The sequence below is a fragment of the Acartia tonsa genome, chromosome 11, assembly GCF_053477335.1.
Source record: "Acartia tonsa isolate MP-2025a chromosome 11, ASM5347733v1, whole genome shotgun sequence".
NCBI lineage: Eukaryota > Metazoa > Arthropoda > Copepoda > Calanoida > Acartiidae > Acartia > Acartia tonsa.
The window spans coordinates 45,940,621-45,957,876 of NC_137270.1; the positions used below are offsets into that span (position 1 = coordinate 45,940,621).

Sequence of the window (17,256 nt, forward strand, 5' to 3'; positions counted from 1 at the left end):
TAAGCAAAAATATACTATAATCAAGTCTAAAAAAGTATTTACTTAAACAGTGTCCTGTATTTAGGTAGTTTTGCAACAAATTTACTTACAATATTGTTTAGACTTATTCATGATTATTCAGTTCTGACACTCTGTTCGTTTGTCAGACCGTTTCATAGCTTAACTTTTATGAATGTTTTCATCCTAGTTATTATTCACAAAATATATTTGATATTTTTATATTCATTAATTAAAGTTAGTCAGTAATAAGACATTAAAATGAGTAGAGTAAATTATTTAGAAGCAGTGAAGGAGCTGTTTGCTCCAGTACTTTTATACAACCTGATGGCTTTAGGTAAGATTGATATGAAAGTATCATTTCTGTAATTATAGTTGGCTGTACGTCTATATGGAATATAATCTTTTATGCATTTATTTATGGTTACCTTTTTGATACACATTTTTTGTTAAAATAAAAATCCTTCATGGTGAATCCTGGGATGATTAAAATTAGCTTTATAAAGAGTCTGATTTGACTAGTAGTGTGGTTTGATCACTGTAATCTATGATTCACTTGTGATGTGTTACACTTATGGCTATTATTGACATTTCAAGGAAATTTTATGATAGGGGGGGGGGGGTGAGTGGTAGTAAACCCTCCAAATTCAATATTATTTTAAAATTTAAATTGTTTCGAGTCCAATTCTCTTGTGGTAGAGTACCCCAAGAAAAGAATAACCTTCCCTGGTCCTTAAAGAAGCTTCACTGTAAAGGAGAGTCCAGCCGTTAGCAAGATCTTAAGCTACTAACAGATAGACTCACAGACTATATGTCAATTTTATCTAAGGCTTGTCTTTTTTCAGCCTTCAACTTCCAGTTGCCATATGCAAACCTGCAGGCCCGCAGTATCGGACTCTCCATGACCAACATCATGCTTATTGGGTAAAGTCTCATTGTAATGTAATCAAATATGTTAACTTTACCCCTTATGAGGCAATGTCTTAGTTTTTGAAAATTTGAAAATTAAAAAAGTAGAACCTTAACCTGCACACATTGCAATATAACTAAATATTGTGATTTCAGTGGCATCATTCCATTCATCGCCTTTCCAGCCTCTCCACTCTTGGGATTCATCGGTGATAAGATTGGTTACAAAATCATTTATATTATCTTATTGTTGCTGAATGCTCTAGTTGCTATTGGATTTACCCTAATACCTGCCTATGAATCTAACATTCAACACAAGATTGAAGTTACTTCAGTTGATGATATTAGAAACCATCTTTCTGAAGTAGGGGATTATATATTATCATTTTCTGAGTTTTCTCAGAACAATTGTTCTGGTGGATTAAATATGACAATTTCAAAGTTAGTTTGTGAGGAAGAAACCTTCCAAATTGATTATGAATTTACTGCCAATACATTTACTAACATTTCCATTTCAACCTGTAATGATTTATCAGTATGCACATATACTCTATCACCAAATTCCTCCAATTCCTCAATTTACTGTGATGCTTACATCAACAATACTGAAAATGAAACAACATCTGGAAACTTTGCTTTGCTCTTCGGGTTGTACCTTGCATGTAAAATAAGCTGGGGTTACGTGTGTGGACCATCTTGGAATTTTGTTGAAGCCGCATCTTCCAAAATATGTCAGAAAGTTAAAGTTGACTGGGCATGGTTTAATGTTGCAGGCAATATTGGTTCCATAGTTGCTCCAATAATTGCAGGACAGCTAATCAACAAACTCACAGTAAGTGAGATACAGATTGACTGTCTCACTAATATTGTTATCGATGAAATGGACTATCGACTACCTTACTATTGTTGTGCAGCTAGTCTTGTTCTTACAGCAATTGTAGGAATGTTTCTAAAGATGGATATTCAGCCAGTCAGAACTCAGGTTTCCTGGTGGAAAGAATTGTCCTGGCTGTGGACAATGCCAGCATTAGGAATGGCTTGTTGAATTTAAGGTTGAATTAATATCCTAATCAAATAATAGTTTCTTCATTGAAATACCTAAAACAGTACTTTGTAATGTAATGTTAGGTCTTTCAAGCTAAAATATTATTTTAATAATTAGCTTTGACACTTGGCCTCTAAAGTAATTAACAGAATTTTGTTTTGGTGAGTTTTTATTCATTTGTGGTAGAGGCAAAGATTGGCTTTAAAAGTGCTAAAAGTAAACATCTCTCATAAAATTTTAATTGCGATTGGGACTGCATCCATCATTTTTTATTCCTTAATTGATTATACCTTATGCATGCCAATGTATGTTTAGTGTACCATGAAATTAAATGACCATCTATCTAAAATTTTAACCTTAAATTACAATGTCCAAAATGCTAACAGGATTCTACCTAACCCTGATAATGCATGGAATAGTATTTGGAGTTAATGATGGATTTTATGCCATCTTTGTTGTTGAGGAGCTCAAGATATCAGCAGCCTGGTGGGGCAATATATTTACAATTTCAACCGTAGCTTTCATGATCCTCAATATATTGGTTGGTGTTGGGCACAAGTATATTGGAAGCATGAATATCATCATCATCCTGTCTGCTCTGTTTACCATAAAGCTCATTGTTGTTCCATTTCTGGATCCTTATGAAGATGGGGATATACCTGTGGTGCCGATACTGTTATCTCTTCTCAATACATCACCATCAACCTATGTAGGAGTCGTAGGATACGTACCCAAGATAGCTCCAAACCATCTGAGAGCCGCTGTCCTAGGGATGTGTACCACTTCTATATTTGTCCTCGGTAAAGGTATTGGGGCGCTTATATCTGGAATTGTTAGTGACCATCTGGGTGTTAGAATGACCCTTAAAATATTTGGATTTTCTTCCATGGGCTATTTTCTGTTTTATTTTATTCTATATCATTGTGTTATCAAACATAAAGAGAGTACTATGGAAAATAACAAAGATGATACACCGCTGGGAAATCAAGTTCAATACATTGCCAATTCGGAAAATGGGTTCAATAACACACCAGAAGCTCCCATTGAAGAAAGGAAATCACAACATGATACTGGATCAAACTTAGTTAACAAATTGGATTTAGATAAGAAAAATGATCAATTATATAATACTTATTTTTAGAAATATGAAAATATAAATTCTATGAATTAATGTTCTTTCACTTTATATTATTATCGCAGCTACTCTATATGTGAATATGATATGTACGTCATTCAGACTGAAAACTAATTATATTTAACTCTTATCATGTAATCACAGTATAACAAGGATAACAACATTTATAAAAGCAAAGCTCTAAAATTAAAAGGTTAGACAAACGAACATTGACACAGTATGAAAAATTGTTGTAAATTAGCTAATTTGCTATGTTTAAGGACATAGTTACATTTTTACAGGGTAAAGGGAATGTGATTCTGACAAACAATTCTAAAGGAAAATTTCCCTACAACCCCCTTTACCTTTTCCTCCCTTTCTTACCCACGCATCTTCAGTTACACAGTTACATGTAAAAACAACTTTACTTTCAAAGGTTTCGTGATTTTTTTAGTTGATTGTTAGAATAGCTAGGCCTGCATTTTTAGAACTTGCAAAATTAGATAAATAGGATAGTTACATCATGAAATAAAATCAAGTAATAAAATCAACTTGTTTTAAATGGACATTCTGGAACCTAATGATTATATAGTTGCTACACTTTTTAAATCGTACCTAACTTTTACAGGAATCATCAATCGAAGTTTAAAATAAAAAGGACATTTCTAGCATATTTAAAACAACTATAAGAGTCTGTTACGAATGCATAGAGATCCTATGTAGATATAAAAATCTTCACTTTTAAAAAGTGTATTATCATTTTAAAACATTTTGTTAACTGCTAAAAATAAAAACATATTATAATAATTGAAAAGATTCACTCCAGTGTTTTCTTCTAATCCTTATACTAAAGTAACAGGATGTCTGTGTGTCTGTCTGTGTGTCTGTCTGTGTGTACCGAAGGATCTCGCTAACCGCTGAACCGATCGGGTTCTCCTTAACAGGGTAGCTTCTCATAAGTCCCGGGAAGGTTTTTAACTATTTTGGGGGAGGGTACCACCACCCTCCCAAGAGAAATGACAAAAAAATCGAAATTTTAAAAAACGTTTAGGAGACTTCAACGTCAAATGAAGAGGTATCGTACGTAAAAAAATTATAGTAGAGACTTTATCAAACAAAAACATTTAAAGTGCCACTAGAGGCCTCTAGGGGCGTAGCCGCTAGTTTATATATAAAACATGATAACATGATGATTGTCCGTCTCTGTATCTGTACAGAAGAATCTTACTAACCGCTGCATGGACCAATATGATTCTCTCCTTTGAGTGAAGCGTCCCTCACCCATCCAAGAAAAATTGTCTCTTGAAAAATTACCCCACCTCTCAACTTTACCCTCCCGCCCTCTCCCTAACCTCTAGGCCTCAAGGGGCGTAGCCGTTTGTTGTATATGATATAATAAATCTAGCATTTATAAATATTAATGCTGTTCATATTGTCTTTAATCCAAAATAGGAGGGTCATAGCGATAATTTATCATTCATAAGAAACAGTAAGTAAAATATTATACAATAATAGTTATTTCTCGTATCGTATTATAAACGGCTTTCCGCGGATATAGAATTTACAATTATAAGATTAAAACTAGTTTTTTTAGCCCCGGGGTGCCGGAGGCACCGGCTAAAAAAACTGGTTTTAATCTTATGATTGTACATTTCTATATTCGTAGAAAACTGGATATAATACGATGCTAGACATAGTTTTTTCGTATGGATGAGAACCGGTTCCTATCCACCGGATTCTAATGAATACGAGAAATACATATACAATATACATATTTTTAATCATCTACAATACAGAGTAGAACGATGTCTCTCTGTCTTTCTGTCCGTCTGTCTGTCTGAATCTTTAGATCTCAGTAACCACTGAACCGATTGGGCTCTACTCTTCAGGGAATATACCTACTGTAGTGGTTTTCATCTATTTTCATGGGGGATGAGACACCCCTAACTCACCAAAAAAAATACCTACCCCCCCCCCCCCCTTCCCACCCAAAGACTCTAGAGGCTAGGGGCGAATCCGCTGCTGGTAGTATAGAGTATTTATTATTCAATGTCATATAGAAAATTCAACTTTAATCTACGATGTCGAATGTGGACATACTTACATTTTAAGACCTGATTATAGAGATGCTTTTCATATAATGTTATGTCTAACTGTAATAAGAATCCACATTTCAAGACAATTACTTTTAATCAACAGTTTAAAAATCCTAAATTCCGGTTATTTTTGTTGTCATTATATCCAATATAGTTTTTTAAAAAACTACATATTTTATCCATAATTAAAATATATCTAATGTAAAAAAAGGAAGTAGAGGACAAATAAAATAGAACTATCCAATTTCCCGCAACTTTTCTTTTTTTTAGAACTTATAATAAAACTTTTATTTAACATAAAAACTGACATTGTCCAAAAAATTCTAAATGGTTATTTTTGTTTAACATACATTAATCGTTTATTATCTTATGCCTTATTAACCCTGATAAAAATCTCTTTTTCAGGTTTAAGGCTATTTTTTGAGAGTAAGTTACTTATTCAAAATAAAATGTACCTACTACTAGCTGGTGGGACCCTTAAACCTTTCAGGGCTACCCAGCAGCCAATATAACTTAACCTAACCTGATCTAAAGTAATATCCCCCCCCCCTTATTTTCAAATTGTTTTTTTTTTAAAGCCGGAGGGTGGGTGGTTATTAGTGCTTGACAAGTTGCTTTGTGTAAAAGCACCACAAATAATTTCCTAACCATCATTTAATTCAAAATAACGGTGGGGGGGGGGGTCAAAACAAATATCAAGCAGGAATTGTCAATAAAGTTTATTTATTGTCCAATCAAACTGTAAGGACAGAGGTAATTACCATTAAATATTTAACATTACTGTCTATATATACAAGCGGCTTCGCCTCTAGCCTCTAGGGGCTTTGCCCCTTGAGGTAGTTTTTTAAAAAATAAAAATAAAAAAAAATTCTGGTGCTCCGAACCATACTCTCCCCCACAATTTTTTTTTTGGGGGGGGGAAATTTCATTTTTAGGGGGGGGGAATTTCCACCCACCAAGAAAATAGCTTAAAACCACCACAGGACCAATAGGTATATCCCTGAAGAGTAGAATCCGAGATCTTAAGGGACAGATGGACGGGCGGACAGACAGACAGACGGACGGACGGACGGACGGACGGACAGACATTAAGCTACTTTGTATTATAGATATATGTATATCCTTGTAATAAAGTGACGGTATGTCTGCTTGTCTGTGTGTTTGTATGTTTGTACAAAGTATCTCGCTAACCGATCAGGTTCTCCTTTACAGGGTAACAGGTGCTGGGAACGTTTTCAACTATTTTAGGGGAGGGTACCACCACCCTCTAAAAGAAATCGACCTTAGAACCCCGTCCCCCCCCCAATTTTGATTAACCAAATAACCAAATTTAAAAAAGGACCCCCCCAAAAAAAAATTTTTAGTTTCTTTATATTACTAAAATAAAAAATGTGTTAACGAATTCAACTCCCATCTCCTAAAGTACGTATATATAAAGATATATATACAATACATACAGGGTGATTTAAATTCAAGTTTTTTAAGGATCACCCTGTAGGAAATAAATAGATAGATAATTGATGATTATCATTAAATATTTATGCTGAGAGTTCTTTATTTACTTTTAACACTTGAGGGGACATTAATAGATATATTATTACTTGGATGTTACGCCAGATTTTCATGTACTCTAATAAAGTGATATCTATTAGGATATTAAATTCGTAGGTGTTTCCTTTAAGTAAGATTTAATATCAATTTTAAAGTTCGAAATTATACAAATGAAGATATGAATGAATCATTAACGTAATTTGGATATTTTAAAAATCAATTTTGAAATATCAAATCAAATCTTACTTAGATATTATATAAATGTTCAAACTGTTGCACAAATCATGGGGTAAAGTTTGAAATTGATAGGACGGTTTTAACATACCTAAAATAACTTTTAAACCCCTATTTCAGAGACGTACATACGGACATACACATAATGTAACCAACTTTTTTATCTATCTATAATACAAAGTAGAATGATGTCTGTCCGTCCGTCCGTCTGTCCTTTATAATATCTCGGTGACCACTGAATCGATTGGATTCTTCTCTTCAGGGAATATATCTACTGGTCCGTGGTGGTTTTAAGCTATTTTTTTCGGGGGGGGGGGGGGACACCCCAAGCTCCCCCAAAAAAACAAAATATTTTTTTAGGCAGTTACTTTTAAATTTGTGATTGCAGCACCAGAGGTACTTATTTTTTATTTTGTTTTTCAATTTACCTCTTGGGACAAAGCCCCTAGAGGCTGGGGGAGAAGCAGCTAGTGAAATATAAATGGAATAGAATTTTAAAGTTAAATAATTAGATATTGAAAGTAAAAACAAGTAAAGGGAAAGTAATCAAAAAGTTTCACAGTCTCAAAGTTATTTAAGTAAGTTAAAAACTTAATTCTAAAGTTCTTTTACTTTTCTAGTGTATCATCATTAATGTATTAGGTTTTTAAAACTAGTAGAGTCCAAACGTATACACCAATAAGTTTAACCTTGAAGGGGGTAATTTTGTTTATTGTACTTCGGGTTGAACAATTCTTATTTTGATCTCCATTGTCACTTAGTTTTTCATTATTTAGGGTTTTTATTATATTATAACTCTATTACAGTTTACTGTTCTTTATCTATCATTTATTGCAAAAATTTTAACTAATATAACTTTTATTGAATATCTTTGGTGAATTTAATTTTCTGTATTCAGTATTAAAAGGTCAGTCTTAAACTTACATTTTTAATTAAACACCACTATGAAAATAAATATAATCTTCCAAATTCAAATTTATTAATGATTGTCAGTAAATGTATAATCCTATTATATAGAGTATTAAGATTTTTTGTCTGAAGCTTAGGTTCTCAATGACGAAGAAGCTTACAAATACAATGTATACTGGCCTATAATAGGCGATTTGTATTGTATGACGTCAATTTTAATTAGACAGTATAAGCTGCTTCCTCAATAATTACTGAACCGATTGAGTTCTTTTTTAGGTAAGCTTCACAAAGCTCCTGCAATCGTTTTTAGGAAATTTTATTTACAGTTTTAAATCTTGGGATGGTTTTAAGCTAGTTTTGGTTTACATAGCCCCTAGAGATAAATTACTATATAGTCATGTAAAGATTCTTTGGAGAATGAAAATTTTAAATGTATGAGAGTCCTTTGAAATGCTTAATGAATGCAATCTTCTTATAACTGCAAGTTCACAACACTGCAGGCCTTTGTCTTTCAGGAGAATAAAATAATAGTTATTTCTTGCATCGTATTATAAACGGCTTTCCGCGGATATAGAATGTACAATTATTAGATTAAAACCAGTTTTTTTAGCCGGTGCCTTTGGCACCTCAGGGCTATCTTAATCTTATGATTGCACATTTTTATATTCGTAGAAAGCTGGATATAATACGATGCTAGACATAGTTTTTTCGTATGGATGAGAACCGGTTCCTATCCACCGGAATCGAATGAATACGAGAAATAGATATAGGATATACACGTGCATATATTGACAGGGGAAAATTTGTTGCCAATTTAGCTTGCTAATATGAACCTCGTTTACTGGTCAGTTCCTTCATTCAGGGGATGATGTAAAGTGGGTATCGTTACAAAATATCATATCATCATTAGATTAGGGGTGCTGCCACTTTTACCACTAGCAAAAATATAGCCACTGTGTTTTTGACAAAAAAGAGGGTGGGCTTTTGTCAATTTCGTTTTTAGCTGTATTTGGCAATATTCTGTCAAAATTAAATACAGTTTGAGGCTGTCAAATAACGACACCCTTCACCCTCCAATTTAGCACAATTAAAATGAGAGGCAAAAAAAAACTTTTTGGGAAGCACCCCCCCCCCCCTTAACTATATTAGCAACCTAAATTAACAACAAATATCCCCTTTCACAATATCCACCTAATCTATATCCATTAATAAGACTTTTTTTCTGCAAACTGCTCCTTCTCAAAGTGCTAATTGAATCCACTGTAAAAGGTCCTTTGATGGCCAGGCATTGTAATTAAAAGAATCAAAATAATTTGGAACAAGGCCCCCCAAGCTGCCATAAACTTATTAAGCATGCACATTCAGTTTTCAAGCCAAAATTACTTTACTAACTTTGTTTAACATAGCTAGGCCTTAATTTAGAGTTTTAAACATTTTTTAGAAATACAATTATTAGTAGCGAAGCTACTCTATACTCTAAAATGTCCGTCTGTACATTTGTCCGTCTGTCTGAAACTTTTGGACGAAACGTGGTTTCTCGGCTCCTATAAAAGATAGAAGGCAACATTCCCATCAATATGGAGCATAATTAAGTATAAAACATCAAAGCGGTCGGACTGGTTTTAAGCGGCCTTTTTTTATAAAGAATACCTTTTATATTAAATAGTTTATGTAGTAAAACAATATTAATAAATTCTAAATGAATTATAATTTTCAATCCCCCCTTGAAACAAACGAGGGATTGAAAAAATTTCCGATCTTTGCGTGTAAATTATCAATCAAACGACGCTTTTTAGATTTTTAAGTAGGGGAGTAATAATTTAGGAGGTGTAACCACCCCACTTTCAATAAAATATTTCCCCTCTTCTTATCTGTCTCTTGATAGGCCTTTTTTGAGTTGGAAATGTTTATTTTCCAGTATACCTTCAAACCGATTATTATCCGCTGGATTAGATTCGGTTCTTAGCCATACTGAAAAATCATTTATAGCAATGAATAAAAAGTCGAACGAAACAAAATATAACAATGTACTTTGTTGTCCTAGGAATCAGTATTCCAAAAACCAGACCAATCGGATAATTTTATCACATAAAAATTTGTTGCTAAAAAAGTTATCAATCAACATGTTAAAAACGGACGTACGGACTTTCTGGTATAAATTATAGAGTTGCTTTGCTTTCTAACTGGAATAGGAATCATCATGCAAAGTTTGAAATCGATAGGAAAATTCTAACATGCCTAAATTAACTAAAAGAGCTGTTCGTTACGTAAGGACGTACGGACCGATCTAATTAAAGAAAAGCTTCGCTTTTAAAAATATTCCTTCTGAAGATTGGTGGAAATGTTTAGGCCTTGGTAAAGGAGAAAATTTGGCATCAATCTAAGCGGCTAACATGCACATCATTTATTGGTCAGTTTGTTCATCCAGTAGGAGAGTAGATGATGAAGTAAAGGGAATGGATGGTGGTCTTGTTATTTTTATTTTATTTGATATAATCATCCGATTGATCTGATTTTTGGAGTACAGATTCCTATTACTTTTTTATTTTTATTTTGTAAATTTAGTTCTGACATTCTACTAGTGTTAATGTTCGTTTGTCCTACCGTTTCAGAGCTTCGCTTTTATGGGTGTTGTCAAAGCGAACAAAATATTTTTAAAAAGATTTATAAATTAGATTTTCATACAAAAAAAAACATTAAAATTACGTTTAAAAATGTCTCGCTACTAAAAAAACTGAAGAACAATTATTAAATAGAAATTGATTTAATTTCCTAAAAAATAATTAGTAATAATTTTTTCCTTTGTAATTAACAAATGAAAATACGTAGACGATTTTTAAAAGCGAAGCTATTATATATTATTTATGTATGTACGTTCTTTATTTCATTATCTATAAAATCTGTATCTATTGACTATTTTTAGAAATTTTAGAAATAAATGTTGAAAATTAAATGAGCTAGCTAAAAGAAAAATTATATATGATATTTTGTGATTTATTGGCAAAATATGCCGCGCTACTTTTGGAGGTAATCGCCTCTGTCTTTTAATTGTATACAATTAAAATATTTAATGAAAAATTGAATTAAATTGGTTTGTTACTTTCATACGTTTTTATTTAATATACAAATCGTCCTATTGTATTAAAACTCTACTAGCGGCTTCTCCCCTAGCCTCTAGGGGCGTTGTCCCTTGAGGTAATTTTTTAAAAAAATGTAAAAAAAATTGATGGTACTGCCAATTTATGTGAAGTAGTTTCCCCAGAATTTTTTTGGGGGGGAGTTGGGGGTGTCTCACCCCCCCCCCCCCCCCCCTACGGAACAAGCTTAAAATCACCACAGGACTAATAGATTATATTCCCTGAAGAGTAGAAACCCATCGGTTCAGTTGTTACCGAGATCTTAAGGGACGGACGGACAGACAGACAGACGGACAGACATAAAGCTACTTTGTGTTATAGATAATTTTAAGCATTGTATCATAAATACAAGGTATGACAGACAAACATTAACTCTTGTAGAGTGTCAGAACTTAATATACAAAATATAAATGTATAAGTTTTGACAAAATTATACTTAAATTTGTTGCAAAACTTCTTAAATACAGAATTCTGTTTAAGGACATACTGACATATTTAGGACTTGATTATAGAGATAGCATCGTATTACAGACAATTTTCCACATGGGGTTAACAAACCGAATTTTTCATTTTAATATCCATGGAAGCCTGTCTATAATACTATGCGATAGTTTTTATTTATAAATAATTAAAATATTGTTTTTTTTTTCTCTACTGTATTTAAATGTTGACATCCTTGTTGTATTAATTTAAAACATACTTTTTTGATTAACCTCTGTGTCCCCCTTATTATAAGTTTTTGCCTATGAATAAACTTCATCATTAAATTCTTTGAATTCTTTTTGTCTTAACATTATGGAGAGTAGCAGGGGTCTAAAGGGATAGTACAATGGCCGTTAAATTGATGTACAATGTACATCCCCAATGATGATACAGAAAATTCTGTAGATTTCAATTTGTGCTTTAAACGTTTGTACACTTAACTTTATGAACCAACAAATCAAAATTCAATAAAGGTCCCCAAAGTTGTTAAGCCAACGAATAAGAAAGCGTTACTATAAAACTCTGGGGACTAGTGTATTTAACAGCCCAATGTCCTCTCCCTTTCTTGTCTAGGGGGGAGGGCGTTAGAAAACCTTAATCTTAGGAGGGTGGAAGGATTATTTCCCTCCCCCCTCCCCTGCTATATCATGAACCATAAAATTATCGATATATTTTTGCTTGGTTGTTGCACTATATATTAGTGTACATTAAAAAAGTGATGCTCGCAGCTGGCTAATGCAACGACTCCACCCCCCCCCCCAAAAAACAATCTTTACCTTATCCCCTTTTACTGGAACTGACCAATAAATTAGGTCCTTATTAGCAATTTTTCCCCTGTTAATATATCCACGTATTTCCTCGGTTATACTAAAACGAACAAAAGGCATAAAGAAACAATTTCCTCCATTTTATCAATTTATTTTCATGAGATCTTATTAGGCACACATACATATAGACAAACTTTTAGCTATTTTAGCGCACAGGATGAGTAATCGTAGACACCTGAAAATTCCCCATGTGACACATTATTAATTCATTAAATAACAAGTATAGATATTATCCATAAGTAGCGAAGCTAAACATATCATAGAATGGACAAACGGACAATGTTAGTTTTTGAGCAGATTGTCTAGAAAGATATATATTATACTAAAATCCAAAAAAAAACTTTTAAAAAATATGGTTGATAACCGACAAAATGATCTGTGTGACGTCAATAGATCCATCTCTTTTTAAGGGGTTTCCTTTCCCACTTCTCCTCCAATCTCTCCCTTTTATGACGTCACACGGCTCATTTTGTCGGACACTTTGTCGAGTCTCGTATGGTTTGTGTCTTTTAAAGTGTGACCGACGGACAGACGAAAAAAAACAATCTATAGAGGCGTTGAAAAGGTAAACTATAGGAGAAAGGGGGCAATAGTGTCATGGGGAAAATGAATTTAGACGGGTTTCAAAGCTACTTGAATAGTATATTTACAGTACAATTTCTCCTGTAGAAAGCTCGTTATTGAGATGTTATGTAATAAAAATAGAATTGTTGTAGAAATGAAATTTTAATAGTCAACTTTCCAGCGCAAAATTTACTCATGTGCACTCTAAAAAATATATCATACTTAACGCATATACATTTAAAACATAGACGATTAATACAAGGATTAATATAGTTAAATAAACTAAAAAAAAAAGATAATTAAAATTAAAAATAATTTAGTTTTTCTGAAGAATTTTTCCCAGTGTTCACCTTAGAAGAAGGGTATGTCATTCTAATTACAGATGAGTCAAAACATTGTAACAACAAGCACCCGGGGCCTATGGACCTTTGATGTAGGGTATGTCACCCTAATTACAGATGAGTCAAAACATTGTAACAACAAGCACCCGTGACCTATGGAACTTAGGAGTAGGGTATGTCATTCTAATTACAGATGAGTCAAAACATTGTAACAACAAGCACCCGGGGCCTATGGACCTTAGGAGTAGGGTATGTCACCCTAATTACAGATGAGTCAAAACATTGTAAAAACAAGCACCCGGGGCCTATGGACCTTAGAAGTAGGGTATGTCACCCTAATTACAGATGAGTCAAAACATTGTAACAACAAGCACCCAGGGACTATAGACCTTAGGAGTAGGGTATGTCACTATAATTACAGATGAGTCAAAACACTGTAACAACAAGCACCCAGGGCCTGTGGACCTTAGGAGTAGGGTATGTCACTATAATTACAGAAGAGTCAAAACACTGTAACAACAAGCACCCGGGGCCTGTGGACCTTAGGATTAGGGTATGTCACTATAATTACAGATGAGTCAAAACATTGTAACATTAAGCACCTTGGGCATATAGACTCTAGGAGTAGGGTATGTCACCCTAATAACAGATGAGTCAAAACATTGTAACAACAAGAACCTGTTTCCTATGGACCTTAGGAGTAGGGTATGTCACCCTAATTACAGATGAGTCAAAACATTGTAACAACAAGCACCCGGGGCCTATGGACCTTAGGAGTAGGGTATGTCACCCTAAATACAGATGAGTCAAAACATTGTAAAAACAAGCACCCGGGGCCTATGGACCTTAGGAGTAGGGTATGTCACCCTAATTACAGATGAGTCAAAACATTGTAAAAACAAGCACCCGGGGCCTATGGACCTTAGAAGTAGGGTATGTCACCCTAATTACAGATGAGTCAAAACATTGTAACAACAAGCACCCAGGGACTATAGACCTTAGGAGTAGGGTATGTCACTATAATTACAGATGAGTCAAAACACTGTAACAACAAGCACCCGGGGCCTGTGGACCTTAGGAGTAGGGTATGTCACTATAATTACAGAAGAGTCAAAACACTGTAACAACAAGCACCCGGGGCCTGTGGACCTTAGGATTAGGGTATGTCACTATAATTACAGATGAGTCAAAACATTGTAACATCAAGCACCTTGGGCATATAGACTCTAGGAGTAGGGTATGTCACCCTAATAACAGATGAGTCAAAACATTGTAACAACAAGAACCTGTTTCCTATGGACCTTAGGAGTAGGGTATGTCACCCTAATTACAGATGAGTCAAAACATTGTAACAACAAGCACCCTGGGCCTATGGACCTTAGGAGTAGGGTATGTCACCCTAATTACAGATGAGTCAAAACATTGTAAAAACAAGCACCCGGGGCCTATGGACCTTAGGAGTAGGGTATGTCACCCTAATTACAGATGAGTCAAAACATTGTAAAAACAAGCACCCGGGGCCTATGGACCTTAGAAGTAGGGTATGTCACCCTAATTACAGATGAGTCAAAACATTGTAACAACAAGCACCCAGGGACTATAGACCTTAGGAGTAGGGTATGTCACTATAATTACAGATGAGTCAAAACACTGTAACAACAAGCACCCGGGGCCTGTGGACCTTAGGAGTAGGGTATGTCACTATAATTACAGAAGAGTCAAAACACTGTAACAACAAGCACCCGGGGCCTGTGGACCTTAGGATTAGGGTATGTCACTATAATTACAGATGAGTCAAAACATTGTAACATCAAGCACCTTGGGCATATAGACTCTAGGAGTAGGGTATGTCACCCTAATAACAGATGAGTCAAAACATTGTAACAACAAGAACCTGTTTCCTATGGACCTTAGGAGTAGGGTATGTCACCCTAATTACAGATGAGTCAAAACATTGTAACAACAAGCACCCTGGGCCTATGGACCTTAGGAGTAGGGTATGTCACCCTAATTACAGATGAGTCAAAACATTGTAAAAACAAGCACCCGGGGCCTATGGACCTTAGAAGTAGGGTATGTCACCCTAATTACAGATGAGTCAAAACATTGTAACAACAAGCACTCTGTTCCTATGGACCTTAGGATTAGGGCATGTCACCCTAATTACAGATGAGTCAAAACATTGTAACAACAAGCACCCAGGGCCTATGGACCTTAGGATTAGGGCATGTCGCCCTAATTACAGATGAGTCAAAACATTGTAACAACAAGCACCCGGGGCCTATGGACCTTAGGAGTAGGGTATGTCACCCTAATTACAGATGAGTCAAAACATTGTAACAACAAGCACCCGGGGCCTATGGACCTTAGGAGTAGGGTATGTCACAATAATTACAGATGAGTCAAAACATTGTAACAACAAGCACCCAGTGAGGTCTATGGACCTTAGGTGTAGGGTATGTCACCCTAGTTACAGTTGAGTTAAAACATTGTAACAACAAGCACCCAGGGCATATGGACCTTAGGAGTAGGGTATATCACCATAATTACAAATGAGTCAAAACATTGTAACAACAAGCAACCGGGACCTGTAGACCTTTGACAGTCTCATAAATCACCCTTTATTTCAAATTTATATCAAATTATGTTGGGGTTTCTATCTAAGAACCCCTTGAATTTAGGTGGCAATTAAAAAAATATGAGAACGGTTGACGAAGTTCTAAACATGATTTTTCTAGTGATTAATTACAGAATGTTTACCACATTGTGATGTATTGGTAATTTAATATTTAAATAAATTATATTACCATGATCCCTTTACAATTTCAGTCAAATTTTTAAGATAAATCTGGTTTTCATTGCTTTTCAGCGAAAACTCTTAAATTAAATTAATTGCTCATTGTCCCCTCCCTTACTCTGCATTTTACTCCCCTCCCCTCCCTCAATTCTTTTTTTAATTAAATATAAAAGCTTGAATGTCCTTGGTCATATTTTTGACATAAAATATCAAAATTGTAACATGCTACACTATGCATCCAACTTTAATGAAAAGGAAAGTAACGTTACCAGATACCCTGCTGTAATATTTAAGTAATTGTATGCTTTTAGAACCCGCCAAAACGCGGCGTGAGGATTGCAAATGTGTTGCATATCTTAGTTTCAGTTCGGTTGTGATAACGTTAGTGAGAATTAATACAGTAACAGGATGTTTGTCTGTGTGTACGAGTGTTTACCGAAAAATTTAGATAACCACTGAACCGATATTGCCTTTGTTTTGCAATGAAGCCTCTTCATGGGCTGTTTTTAATCTAATATTTTAGGGGAAGGTATCTTAACCCTCCCTACAATGTCTTTACCGAAAGATTTAGATAACCACTGGACCGATATGGAGGTGTAGCTTCATGTGTCTTGCATACCTTAGTTTCAGTTCTGTTGTGATAACGTTAGTGAGGATTACTACAGTAATAGGATGTTTGTCTGTGTGTGTGTTTACCGAAAGATTAAGATAACCACTGGACCGATATGGAGGCGTAGCTTCAAATGTCTTGCATAGCCTAGTTTCAGTTCGCTTGTGATAACGTTAGTGAGAATTAATACAGTAATAGGATGTTTGTCTGTATGGGTGTTTATCGAAAAATTTAGATAACCACTGGACCGATATGGTGTTGTAGCTTTTTATGTACTGGGAATGTTTTTATCTATTATTTTGAGGGCAGGTACTCCAACCCTTCCTAGAAAAATAACCCTAGAGAATAATATAAAAAAAATCTTTTATTTCATTTTCAAAAATAAAATTTAAAGTGCAATGTCTGTGTGTCTGTCTGCATGTTTAATGATATCTAGTAAACGTTGTTACAGATTTCTCAAATTTTCAAATTATTTCGTCGGTTTTAGGATATATTTGGCAAAAAGGCTTCTTACGATCTCTCAAACGGCTGGGAGGATATTTCTACTAAAGATAAACCTTATTTCCTTTAACTAATCCAATAATAATACGGAGAAAATTATTATTTTTAAATAATTATTCAATAATTATTATTTCTGGAACA

General features: G+C 34.4%; 1 protein-coding gene across 1 annotated transcript; it reads left to right on the top strand.

The window, feature by feature from the left end:
* The first annotated feature begins 217 nt into the window (after window positions 1-217).
* LOC145331323 (uncharacterized) lies at window positions 218-1,951 on the top strand. The gene is made up of 3 exons (XM_080175939.1): window positions 218-334; window positions 843-921; window positions 1,063-1,951. The coding sequence occupies exons 1-3, from the start codon at window positions 259-261 to the stop codon at window positions 1,949-1,951; spliced, it is 1,044 nt and encodes a 347-aa protein (XP_080032065.1). The 5' UTR covers window positions 218-258.
* The last annotated feature ends 15,305 nt before the right edge of the window (window positions 1,952-17,256 follow it).